This window comes from Dermochelys coriacea, chromosome 17 (genome assembly GCF_009764565.3).
Source record: "Dermochelys coriacea isolate rDerCor1 chromosome 17, rDerCor1.pri.v4, whole genome shotgun sequence".
In the NCBI taxonomy this organism is placed as follows: Eukaryota; Metazoa; Chordata; order Testudines; family Dermochelyidae; genus Dermochelys; species Dermochelys coriacea.
In genome coordinates, this window is record NC_050084.1 from 18776619 (window position 1) to 18804588 (window position 27970).

The 27970-nt window shown below is 40.0% G+C and overlaps 1 protein-coding gene across 9 annotated transcripts in view; it reads left to right on the forward strand.

The window, feature by feature from the left end:
- The window catches only part of CUX1 (cut like homeobox 1), a 389353-nt gene that overhangs the window by 72608 nt on the left and 288775 nt on the right, over positions 1-27970 (forward strand). For all 9 annotated transcript variants that reach the window (XM_038375270.2, XM_038375268.2, XM_038375267.2 and 6 more), the window contains exon 2: positions 2540-2650. In XM_038375270.2, the coding sequence (XP_038231198.1) occupies positions 2540-2650 (111 nt within the window). The remainder of the gene's footprint in view (positions 1-2539; positions 2651-27970) is intronic.

Sequence of the window (27970 nt, forward strand, 5' to 3'; positions counted from 1 at the left end):
TTCTGTTGCTTTTTTGCCTTGCATAAAATTAACTGGGATGAATTTCAAATGTAGCTTATCTAACTGTTAAGTATTTTCCACTTTTCTGCAATAGATTTCATATACTGTATATTATAGAATTTCAAACCAAAATCTTTTGGACATATTACCTTAACATTTTCCTTAAAGTCAGAAATATTGAGCGGTGGTGGTTATTGTGGTTTTTTTTTTTTTTTTATAAGAGTGTTATGTGGATATTTGGATCACTATCTCCAACATGGTTCCTAGTTCAGATATATCATATTTTTTTAGGATTAAATTAACTATGGTCTATATGTAATAGTAAGAAACTTAAGATATCTCTTTGTGAGGAAGTGAAAATTAAGAAAAAAACACTTACATCCTTCTGAGTTGGGTGCTACAAAAGACAAACCTCAGACCCCGTCCTCTTCTCCCCCCCCCAACCCCGTTGAATTTACAGAATCATGTAAAATATGTGCACATCAACCCAGTCTATGCTTCAGATTTGTTAAATTAGTTTGAGCCTAGAAGTAACAGAAAAGTGGCAGGATTTATACATGAGAACCAATAATTTTAATCCAGATTTCTTTCACAAAATGCCTAGAAAGAGGCTCGAGCTAAAATCCTGGCCTTATATTTGTCATCTGGTTGTGTCAATCTGATTTTTTTTAATTTATATTTGTTTATATCTAAATCTTTCATTCAGTTTCATAGGATTGGCAATTTCTGCCCTGGAGAATAGCAGAGATTCTTTAGGCCAGGACCAAGGTTTATTGGCAGAGTTATGTGGAAAAGAGGGTCCAGAACCTACCTACCTTATGCCTCACTTTAGCAAGTCAAAATGAAAGAAAATCAACTAAAAGTAAAGAAAATATAGTGCCAAATTCTCTCCATAAATGCATGAATATAGCGCCTGTTGACTTAAGTGAAAATGTTGCACGTATCTGAGTGGGAAAGTTAATATTTTAAAGATAACATTTAAATATTACAAAAGCAAGCAGAGTAATGCAGAATGATTTGAATAGTGTTGGCTTATATGCTTTGACCCATGCAATGCAGTATGGTTTAATTTGAAGTATGGTGTTGAGTACAGAAGAAAGATGTAATGGTGGATAGTATGTTGAAATCATTTGGGCAAAGCTTGGCAGTAATGTTACGGCTTTATTGGTAGTTCTGTTTACAATAAATTGGTGGAAGTTATTCTGGCATTCATAAGGTATGACTACAGACGAAGGATATTGTGTGTGTTTCTGGTGACAAAACAATCAGCAAAGGGATAACTACAGTTATTGATAACATAAGGGGGACAAGTTCCAATATGAAACAGAGACTGAGGAAAAGATCATTTGGTCTTTAGAACAGAAGGAAGCCTCTTATTGAGGGATGTCCCCAAATTTTAAAAATATTATATGGAGAAGAACATAATGATCCCAGTGAGCAGTTTGTGATCTTAAAAATAACTTTGAAGTAAAGCCATCATCGGTTGATATGTAGGAAGAATTTGTACTTCAGTTATTCAGACATAGCTTTTTCACTCAGAATAACTAAGACAGAGAGTGCTTCCAAAGTCAGCAAATGAAACAGGTGATGTAAGCCATTTAAAAATGGAACGGACTTGGACTTGAAGTAGATCCAGGACTGTCCCTAGCTATTCTGGGGCCCTATGCAGCCCCCCCCCCCAGGGTGGGTGTGTAGGGCCCCAGCCTCCACAGGGGACAGGGGGAGGCTGGCTTGGGGGGGAGGGGAGGGGGAGGGAACCGCCCTCCAGCACTCACCGGTGGCGCGGCAGGGGCCGGGTCACTGCACTTCCCACTGCCGGTGAGTGCAGGCCTGGTCCTGCTGCAGTCCTCATGGGGGGTGGGGGCAGAGGCGGAGCAGGGCAGGGGCTTTGGGGAAGGGGCAGAGCAGAGATGGGGCTTTGGGGAAGGGGCAGAGCAGGGGCGGGATGGGGGTGGAGTAGAGCAGAGGCTTTGGGGAAGGGGCAGAGCAGGGGCAGGATGGGGGCGGAGCAGGGCAGGGGCTTTGGGGAAGGGGCAGAGCAGGGGCGGGACTGGGGTGGGGGCCCTGGGGAAGAGGTGGGGCTGGGGCTGTAGCAGCACACAGCTGCGCAGGGCAGGAGGAAATTTGATGACCCAAATTTCTTGGTGTCCTACGCAGCTACGTACTTTGTGTATGGGTAGCGACGGTCCTGAGTAGACATACTACATTAGTTTGATTAGGGGATTATTAGGAGGTATATGTTGCATTAATTTTGCTTCTGGTATCTTACTATAACATAACCCTAAATGTGTTTGAGGAAATATCTATTTGATTTTCCCACATGCAAACAATAGTCATTTTTGGTTTCAGGACAGAATTTAAATTCTGTAGCACTTAGTGTTTAATTACATTCAGGGGAAGTAATTTCTGGAGGTTGGTATCTTTGTTCTGGGAATTCTTGAGGAGTCAGTATAAAGGCTTATATTTTTATTTATGTGGAGTAAATGACCTTGTCTTCAACTAAGAGCAATTACAATCTTGCTGTTTCTTTTCTTGATAGAGAGAGCTTGATGCCACAGCAACAGTATTGGCTAACCGACAAGATGAAAGCGAGCAATCTAGAAAAAAGCTTATTGAGCAAAGTCGTGAGTTCAAGAAAAACACTCCAGAGGTAATGTGAAAAGCTACTTCAGTCATTTGACTTTCTTGATGTAATATATTTTAACAAGTACTTGTAAGTAAATATATAATCTAAAAAAACTAGACTGGATGAATGTGATTCAAGGATTTTCTTTAGTGTATTGCTTAATTCACCACCTTAATTGTTACTGATATATATGAGGACTCTTTGTTAAGACTGCTTAAGTGTTCTATGATTGTTGAAATATGAATTGAATTTTTTGGGATCTAAACTTGAACATGGTACTTAACATAAATGGCTTGTTTACGTTTCATAATCATCTAAAAGTCGGAGACATTGCAAAAATCTTTTTTTCTGTGGTAATCCAAACTTTTAGAGTAGCAGTCGTGTTAACTTGTATTCGCAAAAAGAAAAGGAGTACTTGTGGCAGCTTAGAGACTAACAAATTTATTTGAGCATAAGCTTTCGTGAGCTACAGCTCACTTCATCGGATGACAATGCATATGCTCAAATAAATTCGTTAGTCCCTAAGGTACCACAAGTACTCCTCTTCTTAATCCAAACTTTCACTCTACATGCATTTAGACCCTGGCCTTTTAACTCCTTAAATATAAATCAAGGGTGAAATTTCAGCTATGCTCTGCATTTTCCCATCTGTTTCCACTGAAGTCTTATGAAGTTTTACCATTGACTTCAATGGGAACAGATCCAGGCCAATGCTCAGCATTGGGGCAGAAGAAAATAATACATCAGTGGGCAGAAGCAGGCAAAGCTATAGAGGCGGAGAGGTCTGAGTCATGGAGGGTACAGGAGAAGGTGAGAGGCAGAGAGGATAAACATCTTTTCAAAGGCTGATTTCTCAAATAAGCAAAGTGTCTGGAAGTTGGTGGAGGATTTATATGTGCATTCTGCGAATTTTATGTTTTTCTCACCTTGCTATGAAGAATAAAACCTCAAATTCCCCAGAATGCAAAAATGACTTTCTGCATTAGCCAGTTTGTGGGCTTATTTGGAGGACTTTCCCTGCCAAATTTCTTCACACACTGACAACTGTATTTTTATCAAGCAGAAGCAAGGTCTCTCAGTAAACTTTTAGTAGATTGTCTGTCTGCCTGCTCATACTCAGAGGAAAGTCCGGCATTCTTATAGAGGCATTGTTTTCCCACTCCGTTTTTCAAGTCTGTGGCTTGCTTCTGCAGTAGATAAGCAAGACATACAGGTAAGTGAATAGTTTTTAATATGTAAATCATATAGAAGTAAAATTTAAGATTTTTTTAATAAAAACACAATACTGCAGCCTTTTGCTCACTAATGTTTTCCTTGTCTTCAGAAGTAGAGATGGATTAGATCCAAAAGAATGATTTAGATCATCCCCAATATTTGTGGAAGCTTGGATCTGTTCCAACTTTTACAGCTTTGGCTCATCTCTCTTTGTCACTGCCAGATCATATTCTCCTGTGAGCTTGTATAGATTTCTTTGGTGTTCCTTTTCTCTCTTTCCTCTATTGCTATGATGTCTCCTTTTCAGTCTTCTCTGCTTCTGAACAGGAATTTCATAGTCTACTTCATCACTCTACTTTCTTTGTCAGAATTAAAAAATAAGGCGGGTTTAAAAAAAAGAGAAAAAGGTAACTTTTATGCAATTAGTGCTTTCAGAGACCGAGGAAGTATCTCAGACGTGACGGGGCCAACCTGTGCTTCCTCAGCTGATTGTTGGTATAGAAGTAATTTTTCTTTAGGTAGTGTCCCTATGGGTATCCCACTTGGTAGGTGTGGGGGTGTGTGCGCGCGTGCACCATGCACCCTTGATCATAGATTTTTATTAGGAGTGTCCATTTGATTTCCCCGTGTGCTATTGGTATCATTGTGCCCCAAACCAAGGCTATATCAGGCTTTGCAAGCAAACTGGCCCTCAGTTCCTTCTCAACTGCCTGGGCCCGAGACAGAGATAGCATGTCCACCTCCATAGCACTTGGGACTCACCCAGGTAGCTAACACACTTGCAGTGTCCATCGTTGACTGGATGTGAGAAAACAGGGCTCCAGGAAGACCCTGCATCATTATCTGGGGATGGCACCAAACATAGAAGATTAGTACCATCAACTCTGACTCCTCTCTCAATGCTCTTACCAAGTGTCACGGTACCATGTAAGCCTCCAACCTCATTGTTGCAGCCTTGAAGTGCCTTATGCCTCTGATATAATCTGAGGAGGACAAACACTCAGGTACTAAAACATCTATTGGTACTGCAGGACTTCAGATATCAGAGAGACTTGGTGATGGCTTCTGATCCAGAGTCTCCGTTGCTGACAGGTACCAAGCATATTTCTGTATAGAGAACCTCTTGGTAGCTGGATCCTTTTGCATCCCAGTACTGTCACACTTCCCTCCCACCCTTTCCTCTGGTTGCTCCTTCATTTGAAGAAGAGGAGGATGTTGAGGATGATCTCCCCTGTGCTGCTTCTATTTCAGTGCAAGGTTCTCCGATTATACCCTTACACTAACCGTCTCCCAAAGGGACAGGGAAGATGCTCCAGGACCTTATCAATCCTGGTGGGAGTTATCCTGGATTCCATCCTGTCATATGTATGGGCCTGACTGGGATGATTTAGTTGGTGTTGGTCCTGCTTTGAGCAGGGAGTTGGACTAGATGACCTCCTGATATCTCTTCTAATCCTGATATTCTGTGATTCTAAATGGTCATATTGGGATCTCTGGGCAGTCTATTGCTGGTAATTCTCTAGGGCCCAGACCCTATCCTATAGAGATGATAGGGAGACACATGCTTCTCTCCTCCTACTAGCAACAGGAACAAACATGAGGAGCAGGATACCAGGTGGACAAAGAAGCAATGCCTCAAACTACCATCTTGTCCTCTTCACCAGATGAAGCCTTGATTTCTCCCTCACCATTGGTGGCTGATGATTTTTGACAGTTCCAGGACCTTGTTAAGCAGGTGGCAGTCTCTCTGCAGATACCCCTAGAGGAGATCAGAGAACCCCAACACAAGCTCTTGGACATTCTGCACTCTGACATACCATCTAGAATTGCCCTCCCTAATAATGAGGCTCTGTTGGAATCCACTAGGACCATCTGGCAAACCCTCTGTACAGTAAAAAGAAAAGGAGTACTTGTGGCACCTTAGAGACTAACAAATTTATTAGCGCATAAGCTTTCATGAGCTACAGCTCACTTCATCGGATGCAAGGCACTGAATTTAGCCGTATAGAGTGGAAATCTGTCAACTTCACGGCTGCTCCTCTGTACAGTGAAACCCACTTGTAAGAGGGTATACCTACCAAGGACTCTGAATTCCTTTTCTCCCACCTACCTTGGTACCGCCAGTGACAGTAGCCCACCCGGCACAGATGAGGTCTCCACCTCTCCCAGCACTGCCACAGGGACAATCAGTACTGGAGGAATTCCACTGGACAAGGGACCACTGCATGATGGAGTCACCAGAGTCTCAACCCCTCGGTACCGACATCACAACATTGAGCCTTTGCTGGGCACAGGGGATATTCCTGCAATCATGCCATGCCTCTTCACTGTCAAGTGAGGGGTCAGATAGTGAGCCAGATTGAGGTCTCACAGTACTCCTCCCAAGCTCCATAGGAGAGGGTGTGGGAGTGCCACCCATGAGCATCTCCACTAGGCCCTATGCCACCACAATGGCCATACTGGGACCCTGGGGTGGCAAAACTACCTGCTTTGTGAGCTTCAAGCTTTGTCCGGCGGCTTCACCCTAGACGAAGCAGACATGCCTTCACCACTGTCCAGGGCAGATAACTTCTGATTGTTTGAGGAGCTGGTGAAAAGAGTAGCGGATACCCTCCACATACCACTGGAGGAGGTCAAGGATGCATATCTGCAGCTCCTTGATATCCTCTACTCTTCGTCGTCCTTGAAGATCACCCTTCCTGTTAATGAAGCCATCTTAGAACTGGCTAAAACAGTGTGGCAAGCCTTGTCATCTGTTGCCCCAATGTGCAAGTGTGAAGAGAAGCAATATTATGTCCCCACAAAGGAATCGGAGTTCCTTTTCTCCCACCTGTCACCCAATTCCATTGTGGTGGATGCCGTGAAATCCCGTGACTGACAACACCATTCCAGGCAAGGCCCTTTGATGGGGGGGATTGGAAGCACCTTGATCTCTTTGGCAGGAAGGCATATTCCTCGGCAACCTTACAATTCCACATTGTCAGCTATCAGGCATTCACGGCAAAATATAATTACACAAACTGCAATAAGCTGAATGACTTTATTGATAAACTGCCATCATTCAGGAGGGACAACTAGTGGCAAAAATATTGCTACCATCAGCCCCCGACACTGCCGACACGAGAGCTAGATCCATCTCTACAGCTGTGGTGATGAGGTGAGAATCGTGGCTCCACTTGTTGGGATTCCCAAAGTAGGTGCAGACCACAGTAGAAGACCTCCTGTTCAAGGATTAAAAGCTCTTTGCTGAGAAGATAGATGCCTCCCTCCATACCTTGAAGGATTCCAGGGCCACCCTCAGGTCGCTGGTAATCTATATATCGGGACAAAAAAGACGCTTTAGCCCCCCAGTCCCATACAGGCTGTATGCAACTCAGTTCCCATCATAGTACCATTATGAGCTGCAAAGAAAAAAGGAGAAATACCTGAAGTGCAAGCCATTGAGGAGCCACATGTTTGACCCAGCCCCCTGCCTCTAAGCACCTCATTTGGTGGGCAGGTCGAGGAACTGCAAGACCACTCTCTGCAGCTGACTGTGATTATGCACCCATTTGATCACTGTTTGGCAGGGTTCTGCAGTGCCTGGGAACGCATAATGTTAGACAGATGGGTCTTAGAGCTCATCCAATCTGGCTACTCCATCCACTTCATTTCTCTACTTCCTCCAACACCTGTCCCCACTCCTCTTCAGGGACCCTTCTCATGAGAGTCTACTACGACAGGAGATAGATCAGCTCCTCCAATTAGGAGCCATACAACCAGTACCTCATCATCTATGAAACACAAAGGATTCTACTCTTGTTACTTCCTAATAACCAAAAGAAAGGGAGTTTGGAGACCCATACTGGATCTCGGAGCTCTCAATAAGTTTGTCAAAGCTCAGAAATTCAAGATGGTCACCTTCTAGATGATCATTCCATCACTGGAACAGAGAGACTGGTTTTTGGCCCTCAACGTACAGGACACCTACTTTCATTTTTCAATCCTACCAGCTCACGGTTGATTTCTCAGATTCACTCTGGGACATTACCAATACAGAGTCCTTCTCTTCGGACTCTGATCAGCCCTGAAAGTATTTTCCAAAGTTCACTCTGAGGTAGCTGCTCATTTTATGCTTGTAAGGGATAATAATCATCCAGGTATGGATAGAGAGTCTCCTCAGAGCCTGATCACTCCACGAGGCTCGTAGAGCCATCGACACTGATACACTTGTTTACAGAACTGGGCTTACAGATCAACATCCAGAAGTCAACCCTCACACCAGTGCAACACCTGGAATTCATAGGGACCGACCTAGATGCTTTACAGGCCAAAGCCTTCCAACCTCACTACAGTTTCCTATTCCTTGTCTCGCTCATAGACACAGCTCGACACATTGCCCAAATACCAACCAGACTCTGCCCTCAACTATTGGGGCATATGGTGGCATGCATGGCAGTGATACCACACGCCAGACTCCACATGTGATGGCTCCAACTATGGTTCAGTTAGGCTTACAAACCGCACAGGCTGGACAAACCACTGTCACTACCTACCAGGATGAAAACTGCTTAGACTGGTAGAAGGACCCAGTCAATGCATGCAAAGGAATCCCCTTCTCGCAGCACCATCATTGCTCCTTCCCACTGCCACATCTCTAATACTGTCTGGCTTGCATTTAAACATCCTCGTGATGCAAGGCAAATGGTCACCTATAGGGATATCTCTACACGTCAATCTCCTCAAACTCAGAGCGATCAGAAATGCCTGCATCCATTTCCTCCTGCTGATAGCAGGATCACGTACAAAGATTCGAACAGACAGCATAGCCTGCATATACTACATCAAGCACTGGGGAGGGGGCAGTAGAGGCAATGAGACTATGGAACTGGTGCATCTCTCATAACGTCATTTTGGCTGCGGCCTACCTCTTGGGCACTTGGAGCTTGATAGTGGACAGCCTCAGTCGCAAATTCCTGCATGATCACGAGTGGGAGATGCAGCTGTCAGTACTCCACGACCTCTTCACATGATGAGGAACACCATCCTTAGACCTGTTCACCATTTACCAGAACAAGAAGTGTCCATGCTACTACTCCAGGATGGGGATGGGACATCTTTGGCTCCACAGTACTGTCATCTGTAACTGACCCAACTCCGAAGTCCCAAACCTCCAAAAGGGATACTGCTCTGAGTCACCTGAAGTGGAGCACCCATAGGGACGCTACTCGAAGAAGTTGTTACTCACCTTGTGCGGTAACTGTGGTTCTTCAAGATGTGTCCCCCTATGGATGCTCCAAAACCCACTGTCCTCCCCTCTACTTCAGAGTTCTCATTATGACCCTGTGGTAGAGAAGGAACTGAGGACAGTTAGCCTGCATGCTCTGGCTAGCCTTGTGGCACAGCATATGGTAAGACAGTGCATGTGCAGGTCCAACTTTGCACTGCTGATCAAAGAACTTGGTTGCCAAACCAACCTAATCTCCTTCTTTGAAAAAGTAACAGATTTTTTAGATAAAGGAAATGCAGTGGATCTAATTTACCTAGATTTCAGTAAGGCATTTGATACCGTGCCACATGGGGAATTATTAGTTAAATTGGAGAAGATGGGGATCAATATGAACATCAAAAGGTGGATAAGGAATTGGTTAATGGGGGGACTGCAATGGGTCCTACTGAAAGGCGAACTGTCAGGTTGGAGGGAGGTTACCAGTGGAGTTCCTCAGGGATCGGTTTTGGGACCAATCTTATTTAATCTTTTTATTACTGACCTTGGCACAAAAATTGGGAGTGTGCTAATAAAGTTTGCAGATACAAAGCTGGGAGGTATTGCCAATTCGGAGAAGGATCGGGATATTATACAGGAGGATCTGGATGACCTTGTAAACTGGAGTAATAGTAATAAGATGAAATTTAATAGTGAGAAGTGTAAGGTTATGCATTTAGGGATTAATAACAAGAATTTTAGTTATAAGTTGGGGACGCATCAATTAGAAGTAACGGAAGAGGAGAAGGACCTTGGAGTATTGGTTGATCATAGGATGACTATGAGCTGCCAATGTGATATGGCTGTGAAAAAAGCTAATGCGGTTTTGGGATGCATCAGGAGAGGCATTTCCAGTAGGGATAAGGAGGTTTTAGTACCGTTATACAAGGCACTGGTGAGACCTCACCTAGAATACTGTGTGCAGTTCTGGTCTCCCATGTTTAAAAAGGATGAATTCAAACTGGAGCAGGTACAGCGAAGGGCTACTAGGATGATCCGAGGAATGGAAAACTTGTCTTATGAAAGGAGACTTAAGGAGCTTGGCTTGTTTAGCCTAACTAAAAGAAGGTTGAGGGGAGATATGATTGCTCTCTATAAATATAGGAGAGGGAGAGGAATTATTTAAGCTCAGCACCAATGTGGACACAAGAACAAATGGGTATAAACTGGCCACCAGGAAGTTTAGACTTGAAATCAGACGAAGGTTTTTAACCATCAGAGGAGTGAAGTTTTGGAATAACCTTCCAAGGGAAGCAGTGGGGGCAAAAGATCTATCTGGTTTTAAGATTCTACTCGATAAGTTTATGGAGGAGATGGTATGATGGGATAATGGGATTTTGGTAAGTAATTGATCTTTAAATATTCAGGGTAAATAGGCCAAATCCCCTGAGATGGGATATTAGATGGATGGGATCTGATTTACTATAGAAAATTCTTTCCTGGGTATCTGGCTGGTGAATCTTGCCCATGTGCTCAGGGTTTAGCTGAATGCCATATTTGGGGTCGGGAAGGAATTTTCCTCCAGGGCAGATTGGAGAGGCCCTGGAGGTTTTTTTGCCTTCCTCTGTAGCATGGGGCATGGTTGACTGGAGGGAGGCTTCTCTGCTCCTTGAAGTTTTGAACCATGATTTAAGGACTTCAATAGCTCAGACATGGGTGAGGTTTTCCATAGGGGTGGGTGGGTGACATTCTGTGGCCTGCGCTGTGCAAGAGGTCGGACTAGATGATCAGAATGGTCCCTTCTGACCTTAGTATCTATGAACTTTGGTAGCAGTGTGAGACGGAGTGACACCTATAGTGGAGCACCCATAGGGGGCCAAATCTCGAAGAACCATCTTTACTGCACAAGATGGGTAACTACTTCTCTCTTCTGTGATGGACACTGCTCGGGATTCACTAAGAGTGGCACATCCGTAGGGATGCTACTCGAAGAAGAGGTTACTCACCCTGTGCAATAGCTGTGGCTCTTTGAGAGAAATTGTAGTCAGCCTTAGAAAATAGCTATCTGACAGAAAAAACACAGGAAAAGGACATTTTAGTCTCTCCAGAGCATAGCATTCTGAATAGGAAGAATAGTCCTTGGATAAATCTTGAGGAACCAAAGCGTTTGGAGACAACTAGAAGGGGGAAGATAATTACTTGGGCAGGCTTTTAGCCAAAACTGCAATTTTGAGTCCCTGTTACAAAACCTATCCAAGGCTGTGAAACCATCCCTGAGACATACACCAGGGAAGTACAAGGACTGCTTACTTGGAATTCCCTCTTTAATCTTTCTTGGTAGCCGAAACTCCAAATATACTGTTGTTGATAAGTTTTAAAAAGCAGCTTACGTACAGAATATCTTCCAAGATAAACAAGGTTTGCCTGATCTGCAAATAAATCTACCCTTCCCAACTGAGATTGTTTTGAGTTCAGATTTCTGTCTCCTTCTGATTAAGTATGCTGCTGTGGCATTGTGCATTATATGATCCCTTTCCCTCACCACAGATTAGTAGGTGTCACTTGCTGCCCAGCTCCCTGCCCGATGTTGTCCAAGATGCCCTTAAACTCTCCTCAAAGTCTGTTGTTAGAAATCTGTGGCAGAGGGCCCATTCTGCTAAACTGTCAGTGAAACTTAGCATACTAACACTTCTATTTCAGGAGAGTAGACGGGGAGGAGAATCTAGGTGAAGCTTTAAAAGATGTACCAGATACCCTATTGTATCTTCCTTTTATGTACCATGTAAATTATCAACTCTGATAGAAAGGTAATATATTTTCACTATATTATGTCTGCATTCCATAGATGCAACTAGGAAGTTGTCAACCACTACTTATTTGTGTTCCATTCTGAGCAACAGCTAAGGAGTTTGATGGTTCAGAGGTTGGGTTACCTAATCATAGAGCTGAAATATATAAATTATTATATGCAAAATCATATGATTGTCACACCAGATCAGATCACTGGTCTGATTCTAATCCATGTATCAGACGGTGGTCAGTACCCATTGATTTAGGAAAAGATGATGTAACTAGGAATGGTGCATGAAACCCCATAGTTATCAGTTAAAGCATAACCTTCCCATAGCAAAAGTTCCTTCATAACTCACATCTGTGGGTAGTTGACTTATACCCTGAAGCATAGAGGTTTATCTCTGAGGGAAAAAATATTTTTTCAATGTAATGTAACTAAGGATGTTCTCATCTATATAAATGTCCTAATTGTATTTTTAACCCTACAAGGTTCTTGGCCACAAAGTTACCTTGTGGCATTGAGTGCTACAGTCATGGAATGTCCCTTGTACAGTGTTGTTTTATTATTTATGTTGTTCTAGTCTGTAGGAGTCAGTCATTGACCTGGACCTCATTTTGTTAGGTGCTGTACAAATACACAACAAAGGACAGTCCCTGCCCTAAAGAGTTTACAATTTAAGTATTAATAGAGAAGGTAATTCAGATGCTATTATTCATTATTTTGTCTAGCTGTATTATATATCCTCTTAATCATATTCTTTCTAAATAGTCCCAATTGTACTGATTAGTAATTTTTGGCATGACGCCAGGGGATTTCCTGATGGTGGTCATTAGGCTGCCCTAGTTCCTGTCCAAATTCCTATGTTAGGTAATTACATTCTGCCTACTTACATTTATTTAACTGATGAAAACCCTATTCAGTGCTCTAGGTGCTTCACAGTAAGTTTAAAAAATACAGAAAAATAGAAGAAATTCCAAAATACAATTAGATATAAATAAATAGTTGAGCCAAGCCTTTATCTATAAGTAGTAAATGTTAGACTCCCAAGAAAAAAGAGCCAATAAAATTAACCTCATTCAGCCCATTCATCTCTTCACCTCCCCACCTACCCTTATTAAATCCCTGGAAAAGAGAATATGCCTTGCCTTATGCCCAGAAGATTAGCAAATCCATACTTTGTTGGACCAAAGCAGGGTGGCGTTTCAGAGTAGGGAATTTCATGTTTTAATTGCAGTTTCTGTTAGTACGTGAAGAATACTGTATCAATCTTAAGCCATTTTACAGTATTACTATGTACCATTAATAGCTTTTGTCATCCACCACGGATGTGTCTGGACTTTGGTATTGGGGCTGGCTAATCCTCTAACTATAGTCCTAACTATAGTAAAGCATTTTAGAATCCTGTGGGATAAAAGGCCACATTTTTTTGTTTCCCCCCGATCTTAGTTGGGAATTGGTACAGATGTTAATGTAAGGTATAGTAGCTATTTTAGGGCCAGAGCTGACTATGATTTTTCCAATTTGAAAAGAGAGACTTAATTACTTTTATTTGGGAGGTGGGGGTTGCTTTATTTAGAGCATTATGAGGTAAGACCATGGGGGCTTCAATAGATAATCTTGGATTGATTTACTTTCTGAATGGGGTAAACTTGGATAATTTAAAATCAGAAAAAATGTCAGTTCAAATTACCATTGGACATCTGTAAAAACCTTTTTTTAGTTTATTGGGCTCTTTATTCTACTTGATAATGAAAGTTAGCTTTGGTGGTAGTGGTTTGGATAGCTATATATGTGGACCACAAGGTTGCATGATTTGGTCTTTGACAGAAATTTAATTTATAAAGAGAAGACTAGAGATGTTTTTTTCCAGGTTTGTATTTAAGATTAAAATGATTTTATTAATATTGATTTCTGTTTTAACTAAGATTATTATGCTTGAGACCTTGTTTTTTTTATTAGCCATTCTGAGGTTCCTATATTTATCTGACACAAAAAAAGTAATAAAATGAGAGGGAAAGAAAGATGAGGAGCAGACCAGATGAAAATAGTGTCAGATACCGTTTTGTGGTGTGACTTTCTGAGTCATGCAGAATCAGTGTGAGATTTGGCATAAAGGAATTTACTGTATGAAGGAGCTTACCCTCTCATTCTTTAGTGCTTTCTGCTTGCTTGTTACTTTCATCCCTGGTCTCTTCTAAGGATCAGTTGAAGCACTGATTCCTCATTGTGGCCTTTCCCTGTTTCCAGGTTGCATATGTGCTCCATCAGTAAGATTTAGAAGGTCAGGATTACCTTTTAATGCCAAAATTGACATCTGTATATTTATAAAGCTGATTAAAGATCAGATGACAGGGGTATGGAAGTATACAGAGGAGCCTCTGAGCACAGCTAGCATAGGTGCATTCTCAGAGGAAACAGCTTCAAAATGGTTTGAGAAATAGAATATTAGAAGTAGCCAGGAGACTAAATAAATGAGCACATGAACAGAACACCTTAACACTGATTGTCACGGCCACCTGCTGACCTCATTTCTCTTCTAAATAAATGGAAATTCTATGGGTGGAAATGTAGTTGCCCTTGGAAAGTATATTACAATATTCAGTCAGGATTTTAGGAATACATAAGATATATCTGGTTGTTTTTTGCTTTCTAAAGTCTTTAGAAAAGCTTTTTAAAATCTTACTCTTTTTTTGTTTTAATGGAAGCTGCTTAATTTGATCAACTCTGCACCATCCTGGTTGGTGATTGTTTTCCACCTGAGTAAAATCTGAAATTTCAGTGTTGCATTTGTTAATTGAGCCACAGATGCAGCCTAAATTCTACTATGGACCTGTGCAGTCCTGCTGATGCTGTGAGTGTAAATGAAGGAAGAATCTGTACTATATATATTTTTTTTTGTTATGAAGGAAAAACTTGTTTTAGTCATATGGTTGCGGACCAAGCTGATCTGTCTAAAAAAGCATCATATGGAATTTGTGTTATAAAAATCTTTGCACAGCTACTTGTCAAGGATTCAAAATATTTTAAAATTAAAAATAAAAATTACTAAATTGTTGCTTTTCCAGATTACTTAGTTGAGTTACCCAGTCTCCACAGCCAAAGATGGTCAAACTGAACTAAAAGAAAAATCTTTTAATTTTTTTTTAAATACATAGGGAAAGGGAGAAGGAGAGAGACTCTTGCTTTAAATCTCTCTTCCCTTTTCCCCAGAGTTTAAAAAAAAAACTTTTATAGATATGTAAGTTTAGTAGAGGGTTTGAATATTAGTCATAGAGTATTTTTGAATCTTGTGTCTCTCTCTCATCACTTTAAAACTTTACTGTTTCCTGTTAAGGAATCAAAAGATAGGAATGAAAGAGTAAGAGATGTATTTGCAAGGCCTTAAGGCAGGGGTAGTCAATAAGCAGACCGTGGCCTGAATCCAGACCACGAGATGATTTTGAACGGACCACAAAATCTTTTTATTTACTTCTTATCTATTATTATTTTCTTTGAAGTCTGGACCTTGACTATACCTTGACCAAAAAGTTTGAACCTTGACAAAAAATAATTGACTACCCCTGTTTTAAAGTGTAATGGATACCTCTGCTACTGAATAACTGTGTCTTACTACTGTAGGTATACACTAGATCATTTAGTCATGCTTTTAAATGTCATTATTGTAAATTTTTGTTACTGAATTTGTCTTACGGACTTTTTTTTACAGAAGCTGTGTGATTGAGTATGTTAGCTCTCTGAAACTATTTTCAGAAAGTTAGCATGTAGATGCATGTCTTAAAATATTAATTAACAGTTAGGTTTGGTGGCACTAGAAGAAAAAATATCTTCTAGCGGAGGTCCTTTATTCAAGTGTTCTTAAATAATATAAAATAGTATTGTTTAGATATAAAGTTCACAGATGTTTAGGATACTTATTAATAAGATAGAATTACAAATAGTTGAGTTGTTTGTTTAGACAAAGATCTCTTGCTTTTTTTTACTTTATTGAAATTGAAGAAGTCACATAGTACAGCATATGTTACAGTCACAATCACGCTCCCATTAAGACAACCACAGTTTTCCCCATGCATATTAACCTTCTCCACACTATATAACTCATAGAAGATATTAAACAGAAATAAAAAATAAAAAATATGCTCTTGGTACCTAGAGAAAGCCAAGCCAGATTCTATGGTAACCAAAGTTTCTCCTCTTATTTACTGCACATGTTACTTAATTCCAGCATTGACTCCTGTGTCATGTTGTACTCTCCAGTATATTGGAAGAATGGCATATTCTTTACAATAGCCAATAACGTATTTTCTAACATACTTAAGTCCTCGTAGTCTTATTCTTATTTCTTTGCACCTGCTCAGTTTTTCAGGCTTCACGGAATCACTTTTAATTTTGGAAGGGATTTTTGCAATATAGTCCTGATATTTTTTGCATATACATTGTCAATTTGTTCATTAGAATAATAGATCTGATTCATTAAACCCAGTCCACCTCTAGCAGTGGTTTCTCTTCCAGAAGAAAGTGATCACATTTTTCCCAACAAAGATGAAATGATAGCAAAGGTAGTCAGGAGAAGGATATTGGGATGCAGACCTGATTCAAGAAATATCTTTGGATTTAATAGGATTTGAGAGGACATTTTCATACTGAATATTTGTTTCAGAGATCAGTATTTATATAGATTGCAATGGGGCATAGAATGTCTACATTCACTATGTACGTGTACAATGGCATATGCATGTAGCTTTGTATTCTAGCAAAAGAACTCCTTTTAATTTTAATTGCAGAAGAGATTAATCTGGGTTATAGGTTACTAGATGGAAAAGTTTCATTTGAAACATATTTTTCTGCGATTAACTCAGAATATCTTAAATATGTAGACCTTTCCCTTCTGCTTTCTTCTCCTTTAAAAAAATCCTTTGATCATTTTTCTTCAAAATGCTTACCCCCAAAACACCTTCCTCCAAGACTGAAAATGCGGGTGATTGTCCAGAAATTATAAGCCTCTAAAGAAAGGAGCAGCTGAGATATCATGGACAATATTTTAAGGAACTTCAGGCAATTAATCACTCTGGAATCATTCATACTTCATAATTTGTATTTATTCTTTTAAAACCTTTTTCTGGTTAAGTGTAAACTTTTGACAGTTAAGGAATGCACTTTGTGATATCAGAGACATCTCCATTAGTATCAGTAGAAGGGTTTGCATTTTCCACTGAGGTCAAGTATAATGGTGGGATAGCTTTATTGACTTCCGGTGGTTTACAGAGGAATGTACTAATAAATAAACATTTAAGGGTAAAGGTGAGTATTGAAGGTGTTCGTCGATTATTCTTATCACTGAACAATGAAATGAATTTTTTTTCAAAAACTTCTTCTCTCGTGAGCGTTTGAGACAGTTATACTTTTTCTTCGCCTTTTTATTGATGAACTTTTGTATCCTGGCCAGGATGAACAGTTTGGGTGGGAAAAGAGAAGATTTAAGAGGAATACATTTTCACAGTCAGATCTTGAAAGCGAATAACCTGATTTTGCAAGGCAGTCAGCACCTTTCAGAAGATCTCTAATGCTTCCAAGATTGAGTAAAGGTGTGGCTTGTGCGGGGGAAAAAGGAATAATGTGATTGAGACATAAGACAATACCTCTATCCAGTGCCATATTTAAGGGGAAAATCAAGTTCCTAAATTCATATTGAGGCTCCTAAAATATTGGCCTGACTTTCAAAATGCAACTTCTCTCTCTCTCTCTCTCTCTCTCTCTCTCTCTGTCGCACATGCGCGCGTACTCACGAATACAGACACAGAAAGAGGCCTAGTCTCCCCTCCAATGTGTGACTGAGAGTAGAATAGATAATTAAACTTCTGATTGTATGTACTTTTTCTTTTTGGTTTGAGAACAAACATGCTATAAATCTACTTCATTTCATCCAGTGGGACTACCTCAAGGTCATACAGGTGCAATAGTTTAAAATTTAATTAAAAGAACATGTTCTTATTAAACTTACCATATTGTCTGTCACAAACAACTCTTAATGGTTACTGGAAAGAAGAAATTTTGTTTCTTCTGACAACAGATACGTGAAAAAGTCACATCTGCTAAACTAGGAGCATCTATGATCATATTTTTATTTGAATATAGTAAACAAACATAATGAATGATAGGCTAGGTATCACAATTTTGCAATTTTCATTTGTTTGTCTCTGTTTAAAACAAGTGAATTCATTTCAGGAATTTTTTTCATAATTATCATTTTTGGATGAAATGTGGAGAGGCTGAATGTTTGGAAGGAAATTTATTTGTATCTGAGCTGTGCATAAGTATCTGTTTCCACAGATCATCTTTTGTGTGTGTCTCACTTGTAAGAAACAAGTCCCTTGGTAATCATTTTTAAGTAAATTAAATGGCACATGAGAATTAGAGGAGTTGAGAGTAATTTTTATTTTAGAATTCTTTTTGCATTAACACATCTGCAGTGTTGATGAATATATGGAAAAACGAAATTGCCCTTCCATTCTGCTGTGTCTCCAATGTGACAATAAATCAACTTTTTTTCCTTTTAAAATGTCTGGCCTTGTAATTTATGTTTGCGTGACCCATTACTAAGTTCGTAGTAGTAGGTGTTTTAGTTGGCAGACACAATTCCAGGGATTCTGTGGAACTTTTTTTTTTATTACTGAGCTTTTGTTACTGTCTGTAATTAAATGTGGAAATACATATATTTTCTTAATCATGAAAATTAGCTCACTTCAATTCTGGATCTCTTTCCCAGCAGAAATTTAGCATTAAGTACTCTTTAAATAATCACCATTTTAGATTTAAGAAAGTAGTAGACAATATTCCCTCTAATTTTTTGCATCCATGTGTGGAATGAATTTTGTTATATGTACTAATATGTAGGTGATGTGTGGTATGGGGCTGAGGGGTTTGGAGTGTGGGAGGGGGTTCAGGACTAGGGGTGGTGAGGGCTCTGGCTGTGGGTTTGGGCTCTGGGGTGAGGGGTTTGAGAGGGGGCTCAGAACTGGGGCCGAGGGTTAGAATGTGCAGGGGTGAGGGCTCTGGGCTGGGGCTGAGGATGAGGGGTTTGGGGTGCAGGCTACCGCGGGTCTGTGGTGAGGACAGAGGACTTGCCGCAGCAGCCCATGGAGGACAGCTCCGAGGCTGGGGCTGGGGGATAGGTGCTTCTTCCCATCTGCGTGGCCCTTGATAGCCAGCTGCACAGCCACGTGGCCGCAGAGCTTAGAGGGAACTTAGGTGTTTAGGCATATTATTTTGTTATATGACAGTTCTTGAAAGAACGCAAGAACTACTCTTCATGATCATGGCAAAGTAATGCGACTGCAGTTAAAGTTAAGTGTTTTTATTGGTTTGTTACATATTCAGGTTTGTGGGTTGTTGTTAATATTCACACCCTTATCAAGGCAGGATGCAAGCAAGAGTTTAATATAATAATCAGTATTTGGACCCTACTAATATGTGCATGGCCTATTTCTGAACAAACTCACCCAAAGAATAAAACAAGCAAGCAAAACAAAACACTACAATCATTTTTTTATAAAGTCCAAAAAATACTTGTATACATTTAATTATTCTATTTATAATAGTTAACTTAGTCAAATTACTGCTACTGTAACTTCCATCTTCCTTCTAAACTGAAGGGTTGCATCTGAGGCCCACATCTACCTCTCATGATTGCAAGTCTTGTCCTTACTTAAGATCATAAAATTGTGGTTTCAGAAGTTTTGAGGCACTGACATAGCCATGTTCTCAGTTTTACTACTGCAAACATAGTTATGTGTATGCTCAACATGCACGTACACATTTTATTGATTTTTCTGAGAAGTTATTTTAGTATGCTGTAACACCTTACTAATCTTTTGGAATAAATATGGGGTCAGATTCTAGACGTGTGTAATTGCAAGTGTCTAACTGCTTAAGCAAATAAATATCCAATGGGTATGTGCAAATCATGTATTCCTGTGTGTATGGACAATCATGTGCTCATATAAATACCTGACTTGTGGTCCCAATCACCTGACTTCAATGGAACTACTCGTATGCTTAAAGTTAAACCTGTGCTTAAACGCTTTTCTGGATCTGCGCCTAAGTGCTCCCATTGGGTATTTGTGTGCAGAAGGTAAACACTTGCCAATGTATGCACTCTGGTGTGCAGGCCTAACTTGGAAAATCTGGCCCAATATGTATTGATTGATTTTAGTGTACTGCTTGTAATACCAAACTGGAGATTTGAGATGGGTAAGAGCTGTGTTTATTATACACACATTATAAAATTAAATTGTTGTTGGATGATGATTTCCCTTGGTACTCTGACTTTGCTATATACTAAACAAAAATTTGTACAAGCTAGTTCACAATATTGTCTAATTGCTTTAATTATTTTGTAAATGAAAAAAACTATCCAAGATATTAAATTGGCTAGTTAAGACGCACTGTAATTACATTTCATAAAGATTTTTATTGTGTGTTTTCTAAATAGTCTAAATAGGTTTCCTACTGGGTAAATAATTGTGCCTTTAAAAAGTTATAAAGCTTTATTTCGTTAATTTTAAATCAATTAGCAGGAAAAATGGCTCAGTTCTCTCTTGTAAGCACTTATTTAAATAGCTTAAAAGACATAACACTTTCTCAAAAGACTGGAAAGATGCTGTCTCTTGAGTAAATATATACATTAAGGTAGTTGTTTTATAACCCTCCACAGGAGCTCGTTCTAGCCTAACTACATATTTACCCAATAAACTGAAATGGCTTCTATTGAAGCTGCTGTCTGTCAGGTGAATTATCTTGTTTTATTTTTAAATGCTTTGTAGCCAGTGATCTAGAATGGCCAAAGTTTGTCACTCTTGACTGTCAGATAAATGCTGTGTATGTATTTTAAAATGATTATCTGGAAGCCCAGAGTTGCTGCAGTAATGTGAAATAGAATGAAATGTACACTTTTTCCAAGAAAAATTCAAAGAATGATGATAGGTTATCAAAAACAAGGGAGTTAAATATTAACAGAGATGTCTGTCTTTAACCCACAACAGCATACATAGGGAAACATAGGCACAGTACACAGTGCAAGAACAATGTTGTTGACTAAGAATAGTCTGAAAACAATCACTTGAATTTACTTGCATTTTTGATTTTGTAGCAGTTTTAAAAGTGTTTTTCTCTAATATTCAGTGTTTTCACAAGCTCTGTGGAATCTGTTAATTCAGAACTATTTGGACAAAATACTTCCTTGTGGCTGACTTATGGTAAGATTCATCTGTAGATCTGTGTTTAGCAGACAAGCCTCTTAAAACCCTTGAGAGATAGAAAAGTAATTTTAACATTATCTAAGTGTTACAGTATATGCAGGATCAGAGCCTTAATGAGCTGTGTCTTGTTTGTCACAGTGATCCTCACTGTTGAGCATATTATTGAATGTGGCCTAACAGAAAAATCAACCTTACGTTAATTGCATCCTGGTTATGTGCACTGTCTGGATGAAAAAATCTTAATGAACAAAATAATAAAGACCAAGAAGAGAAAATAGTTTTTGATTGTATGCTGAATGAATGTTCGCAAATGATCTCCATCTTTTTAAGAGGGAGGGTTTTTTAAAAACGGAAAACTCTTAAAAAGCACACTTTAAACTGTTACAATTGTGTTTAGCAAAAGATGGTAATGAGAACTTCCAAAAGCTCCTAAATCATTTAGGCCCCTGAGTCCCATTTTCAAAAGTGATTTGAGCACTGAGGAGTCTATATAGGTATGTCTATACTGCAAACGAAGTTTTGATTGCCATATGGATCTGTATACTTGTGCTAACTTGAACCTAGCTAGCACAGGTGACAGTCATAATAAAGATGTGGTGGTATGGGCTTGTATTCAGGTTAGCTGCCAGGAACCCTGGCTCTTACGTGGGTTGCTAGCCATCACTGAGACCTGTGTCTCCGTGTCGTCACAACTGTTGATACCTGTATGTGCCTACCTATACTACACTGTCACCTTCGCTTGTACTGTAGACATGCCCCAACTCTTACTGACTTTCAGTAAATCCCAAAATCGCTTTTGAAAATGGGACTTAGGAGCCTAAGACCATAAGAATGGCCATACTGGGTCAGACCAAAGGGCCTTCTAGCTGAGTAACCTGCCTGCCAAAAGTGGCCAATGCCAGGTGCCCCAGAGGGAGTGAACCTAACAGGTAATGATCAAGTGATCTCTCTCCTGCCATCCATCTCCACCCTCTGACAAACAGAGACTAGGGACACCATTCCTTACCCATCCTGGCTAATAGCCATTAATGGACTTAACCTCCATGAATGTATCCAGTTTTCTTTTAAACCCTGTTATAGTCCTAGCCTTCACAACTCTGGCAACGAGTTCCACAGGTTGACCGTGCGCTGTGTGAAGAACAACTTCCTTTTATTTGTTTTAAACCTGTTGTCCATTAATTTCATTTGGTGGCCCCATGTTCTTATATTATGGGAACAAGTAAATAACTTTTCCTTATTCACTTTCTCCACACCACTTATGATTTTATATACCTCTATCATATCCCTCCTTAATCTCCTTTTTTCCATGCTGAAAAGTCCTAGCCTCTTTAATCTCTCCTCATAGGGGACCCGTTCCAAACCCCTAATCATTTTAGTTGCCCTTCTCTGAACCTTTTCTAATGCCAGTATACCTTCCTTGAGATGAGGAGACCATATCTATACACAGTATTCAAGATGTGGGCGTATCATGGATTTATATAAGGGCAATAAGATATTCTCCGTTTTATTCTCTATCCCTTTAATGATTCCTAAGCCATGTAAGTGTTTAAAATCTTACCCACTGACTTGTGTTCATGTGTGAGCTTTGCAGAACTTTTTTTCATTAACCTGTGCTTAGGCTTGAAAGGACTTTAATGTCTTCACTGCTTTAAAAAAAGAAATCATTCTTAACTAATTTTGAGTTAAAATAGCAGTGAAGATATGGCAGTTGGGTTTTTTTGACTCTGATTAGCAGCTTGAGTTAAAGCCTATAGGGGAACTTGGGGTTGAACTAACCCACATTAGAAGTAGAGTTGATGTGTCTTCACTGCCAACCAGGGTTAAGAACAAAACTTTTTTTTTTCTTGCAGTGAAGGCATATCCTTAGAGACAGTTATCAGTGATGCCCCTTGATGTGATACATCCATAGTGGTCAAAGGACTAGGAATGAGAGATGGCAAAAAATGTTTTTCTTCAAATAGAGAAAAGATGTAAGGGGGTGGAAGTCTTATGCGGAAGGTGCTGAGTAGGGAGAGTTTCTGATGGCTCGGAGGCAATTGAAGATGCTCGTGCCCCGAAGTGATTTTACACTTCCTGTAAAAATTATAGGAGGAACAATTGAGGCCCACTCATATTTGTTTCATGCTAAGACTGTACAGGACAAGTAGGCACAGTGGGTAAGTACTACAATTAATGTATTCTTAAACTCCGCTATCAACAGACAAGAAGATTTCCAGTTAAAAAAGAGGGGTTAAGAACTACGCTTAGGTTAGGAGTTAAACTACTGTGTGTGTTTTGATGAGATTTCTCCCTCCTACCATTCTTCTTTCATCAAACATCAGTCTCCTCTGTGGGGATATTTCATACTACATAACAGCTGGTATACTACATAAGTAAGCTCCATTACCAAATAAACCCAGACAGATGACCTAATCATGAAAGGGGAGAGGGGAAAGACCTTATACATGACAGTGAACTCAGTAACTATATCAGTCATGTGAAAATTGAAACTCCACCTAATTTAAATAAATTTGACAATCTTGGGTGTACAGTAGCACAGTACAGCCCTTCAGCAAATCCCTTTCTGAATGTAATAAACCCTTAAAACACACTACTCTATTGTAAACAATGGATGTAACGGCCTAAAGCATACTGGATTCATCCATGAAGTTAAAATAAAGACTGCAATAGAGGAAATGAAAGGGCTCCTAGCTAGGCAAGAGAAGTCGCTTTGGAACAACAAATCAGGTAACTAATTGAAGTGGCTTTTTAAATTAATTCTCGATAAAGTAATAAAATAGTTAAAAATAATTATTTGCAGGAAAAAATAAAATAAATTAAGCTCACTTGTTTAAAAGATTGTCTGTCTGCTAAAAAAAAATATATTTTACATGTGTTAAACCAAAACAGATCACTTTTAACTTAATAAAAGTAACAGACTTATGCAGAGGTTTCCTTCACACCTGTTTTGTGGTTTACTCATTTAGTTTTTTCAGGGATTTTAGGTATTGAAGGAATGAGGGAAATGGTTCTGCTTGTCTTTGAAATAGATGCTGCTTTGATAAGCTTCTGATCTCTGCTCTCAGAGTTCTGGCAGCAGATTCAAACACTCGGATTGTAAAATTGGGAGACTGAGATGTAGCCGTAAAAGCTTCAATCACTTTCCTCTCTGTCAGATCCAATGCACAGGACATTGCCAGGAGATAAAATGATGTAAAATTAAAGTAACCTACTAAATTTACCTGCCATGGAGAATCCACAAAAGAACTACCACTTCTAATTCTCAATTTGTTTCAAATTACTATTTTTTCAAAATTGGGCTCCCTGATCTCTTCAGCTCAAGCTGTTATAAAGATTTGAAAAGCAGTCTCTTCTTATCAGATCACTGGTTTAATAATTAATATTATCATGGAATCAAAGAAACTGTGGCTTTGGTGTATTCACCATCACATTCACCTACTAGCAGTACACCTAGCATGAGGAGGAGAACATGTGGACAGATGCGTTCAGCAGGAAGTCTTATGACTAAATTGCTCGGTGATATCCTCACTATGGCTTATGTGGGGTCAATAACAGATAGACCTGTTTACGTCTAGTCAGAATGCCAAATATCATTGGTGCTGCACCAGGGCTCACAAGGATAAGAAATATTTATCAGTTGTGTTCTTGCTGGATTGGAGTAGTCACTTTTTTGTACCTTCCCTCCCATTTGCTTAATAGCCATCATAAGGAAGATCAGAGGACAGAGCTAATCTCATACTGATCAGACCAATATTGCCTCAGCAGGATTGGTAGACAGATCTTCTTTAGGTAACCAGAAAAGTACCCATTTGTCTTCCTATGTGACTAGACCTCCTCTCAACAATGAGGGAGAATTCTTCATCTGACTCCAGAGATACATTTTCTCTCTCTGTAGAGGATAGTATACTAACTACACAGAAGGAGTTCAAGCAGTACTGTTACGGTCCAGGAGGAACTTTGCCTTGAAGTGCTACAGATGAAAATGGACACTGTTTATATATTGAGTGAAAAGTAAAGAGTTAACTCCATCACGAGTGGCTGTCCCTGTAGTTTTAAGGTATTTTTTTGCATTTTAAGTCACATGGTCTAGTGGTAGTTTCCCTGAAGGTTAATTTTAGCTCCCCATCACAATTTTGTTATAGAGGACTCTTTCTTCTATCACCCTACCACCTCCACATTTCTTATCATACATACTTACAATACATATAGTCCAGAGGTGGGGGCAAACTACAGCCCGCGGGATGTCCTGCCCGGCCCCTGAGCTCCGGCTCCTGGCCCCTCCCCCTCTGTCCCCCCTTCCATGTAGCCATGACGGTGTGTGGACAGCGGGGCTGCGAGCTCCTGCTGCTCTGAGCGGTATGGTAAGGGGGTTGTGGTGGCCTGTGCGTGGTGATGAAAGAGTTGGGTAGTGGGTCCTGGGGGGCAGTCAGGGGACAGGGAGCAGGAGGCGGTTAGGGGCGGGGTTCCCAGGAGGGGGGGGACAGGGAGCAGGTGGTGGTTGGATGGGGCGGAGGTTCTGGGGCGGTGAGGGGTCAGGGAACGGGGTGGGGGAGGTTGGATAGGGCGTGGGAGTCCTGGAGGGCCTGTCAGGGGGTAGGGGTGTGGATAGGTCAGGGCAGTCAGAGTACAGGGAGCGGGGGGGCTTGGATAGGGGGTGGGCAATTTGGGACAGTCAGGGGACAGGAAGTGGGGGGGGCAAATAGGGGGTGGGGGCCAGACTGTTTGGAGGGCACAGCCTTCCCTACCTAGCTCTCCATATAGTTTTGCACCCAAAAAGTTTGCTCACCCCCGCTATAGTCCGTTAACTTGCCATCCTCTTACAGAGGGCACTGCTTGGTAGTTTCCCAAAAGTGGAAATGTATAGAGGCCCTTTAAGGAAAAAAAGAGGTTACTCTTAGTAACTGTTCTTCAAGAGTTTTTTCAGCATTCATCTGCCTTCCCCTCTGCTTTGGAGTTCTTGGTATTTTGGGGAGAGGTAGGTGACTGGGTGGGTGCTCTCTCTTAAATAGATGGGCCTGATGACATTGTAAGTGCAAGGGCATGCTGCACCCTTCATTAGACAGGATTTTTCTTTACAGTTCTGTAGCTCAGGGCTAGAGGTGCTGAATACCCACAAGTATGAACGCACAGTGGCAACTCTTGAAGATCAAAAATTATTAGTAAATAACCCGTTTCTTATCAGTTACTCTGTAATTGGACAAAGCAAGCATGTCTAGATTGTATGTTGTGCTGCACAGCATTGGCCTCTTAAGCCTCTCGCTGGTCCTGTGCTGTACCTCGGACCAGTGTAATTTTGTAACTGGGAGAAAAAGGAGAATTACTTGTGTTGCTTTTGGTAGAAGGGAAAGAACACCTTCTTCTTTCCTTCCTTTCTTTTCTTTCCATAGAAAGCTTTTGAAATGTTGGAAGTAGTCCTGGTGGAGATGAATTAGTGGGCAGAGGGTGCATGAGAACATTAAAGGCACATGGTAATACAGTTTCATGTGGATTTTGAAATCACCACATATGTGGTAAAAACGTTGTGTAGCTGTTTTCAGTTTCCTTCTGTTTATCTCGTAATACTTACAGTTAAGAAAATTTGTTTATGGTGTGATCGCAATTCTAAAAGGAAACTTCTTGATCAACAATAAGTTACCATTTCTTTAATTGGTAGCTGACTGTGATTTTTCTGATGCATCCAGTTTACTTTAAAACGCATGGCAAGATGCGCTGTTATATTTGCTATCTGTATGCTTCTGGGTGTATTGAGACACACATTCATGCATGTGTCATTGTCTAATTGTGTGTCACAACATTTATAAGTTTTGGGGGCTTATTTTTAAATATATAAGCTTAAAAATTTACATTAGTTTTTAAAGTGCACTGGCAGTTGTTGCCCATACCCTTCAAAGTGCTGAAAAACCATTAACTAATTGAAGATACAGCCTAAACAGCTATGTAAGTGCTAAGTACTGTATTATTGATTGATTGATTTTTGATTTTTTAATGAGAACATAAAATCAGTGGAAAAAATTCTAAAGTAAAACTTCAGGATTGTATGGAAAGAGGTGATTTAACTGGCTGCTTCTATTTTTTTATTCGTTCAGTTCTGTGAAAGTGGCAGCTAAAGCTCTTTGTTGTCAGTTTCAGTCATGGCTGTAGGCTGAGTGCTGACTGTGACAGCATCTATGGATTTTTAGTAGCCACCAGGTTCCTAAACCTTAATAGTTTTTATACACTTTAGAGATATTATCGTTACTATTTTCCCTTTCATAGGCATGATGATTTAAGGAAGTAAATGGCTAACAAGTCCCGACCTGGGCTTTTGTATTAGCTACCTGCATAATTAAAACTTTGGCGTCAGTTGAATGACTCTTTCATAAGTGTTGCTTGCTTTCCTTCCTTGCAGGATCTTAAAAATAGGAATGAAAATCTAAGTAATATAAAATGCTATAAAAATTTTGTTGCCAAGTATCTGTTTTGAGAAATAAAATATTTTTATGGAACCTAAAAATTTAGGCTAATTTTGTCGAGGTGCTGACTGTCTTGCTTACGGAAAATGCAAATTGGTAATTTGTTCTGATAATCCAGTCTTGAGTATGGATTTGTCTGATTTATCTGTTGTCCATATGTGATATTTATGAACCCGAATGTTTCATGCTTTGATATTTTTTCAACCTAGTCTTTTTAATTTCATGCCAGAGATCAGAACGTAATAACTGAATGAATTAAAACTTAGAACATTTCAAAGGCTATATTTGTTGACTAGTTAAGATAATAGACAGAGTTATTATCTTAACTAGTAAAAAAAAATAAAGCCTTTGAAATGATCTGGCTTTTAATTCATTCGCTTAAAATTATGGACAGAGTTGATTTGAAGCATCCGTTACTAAAACACATGCATTTTCTCTTACATT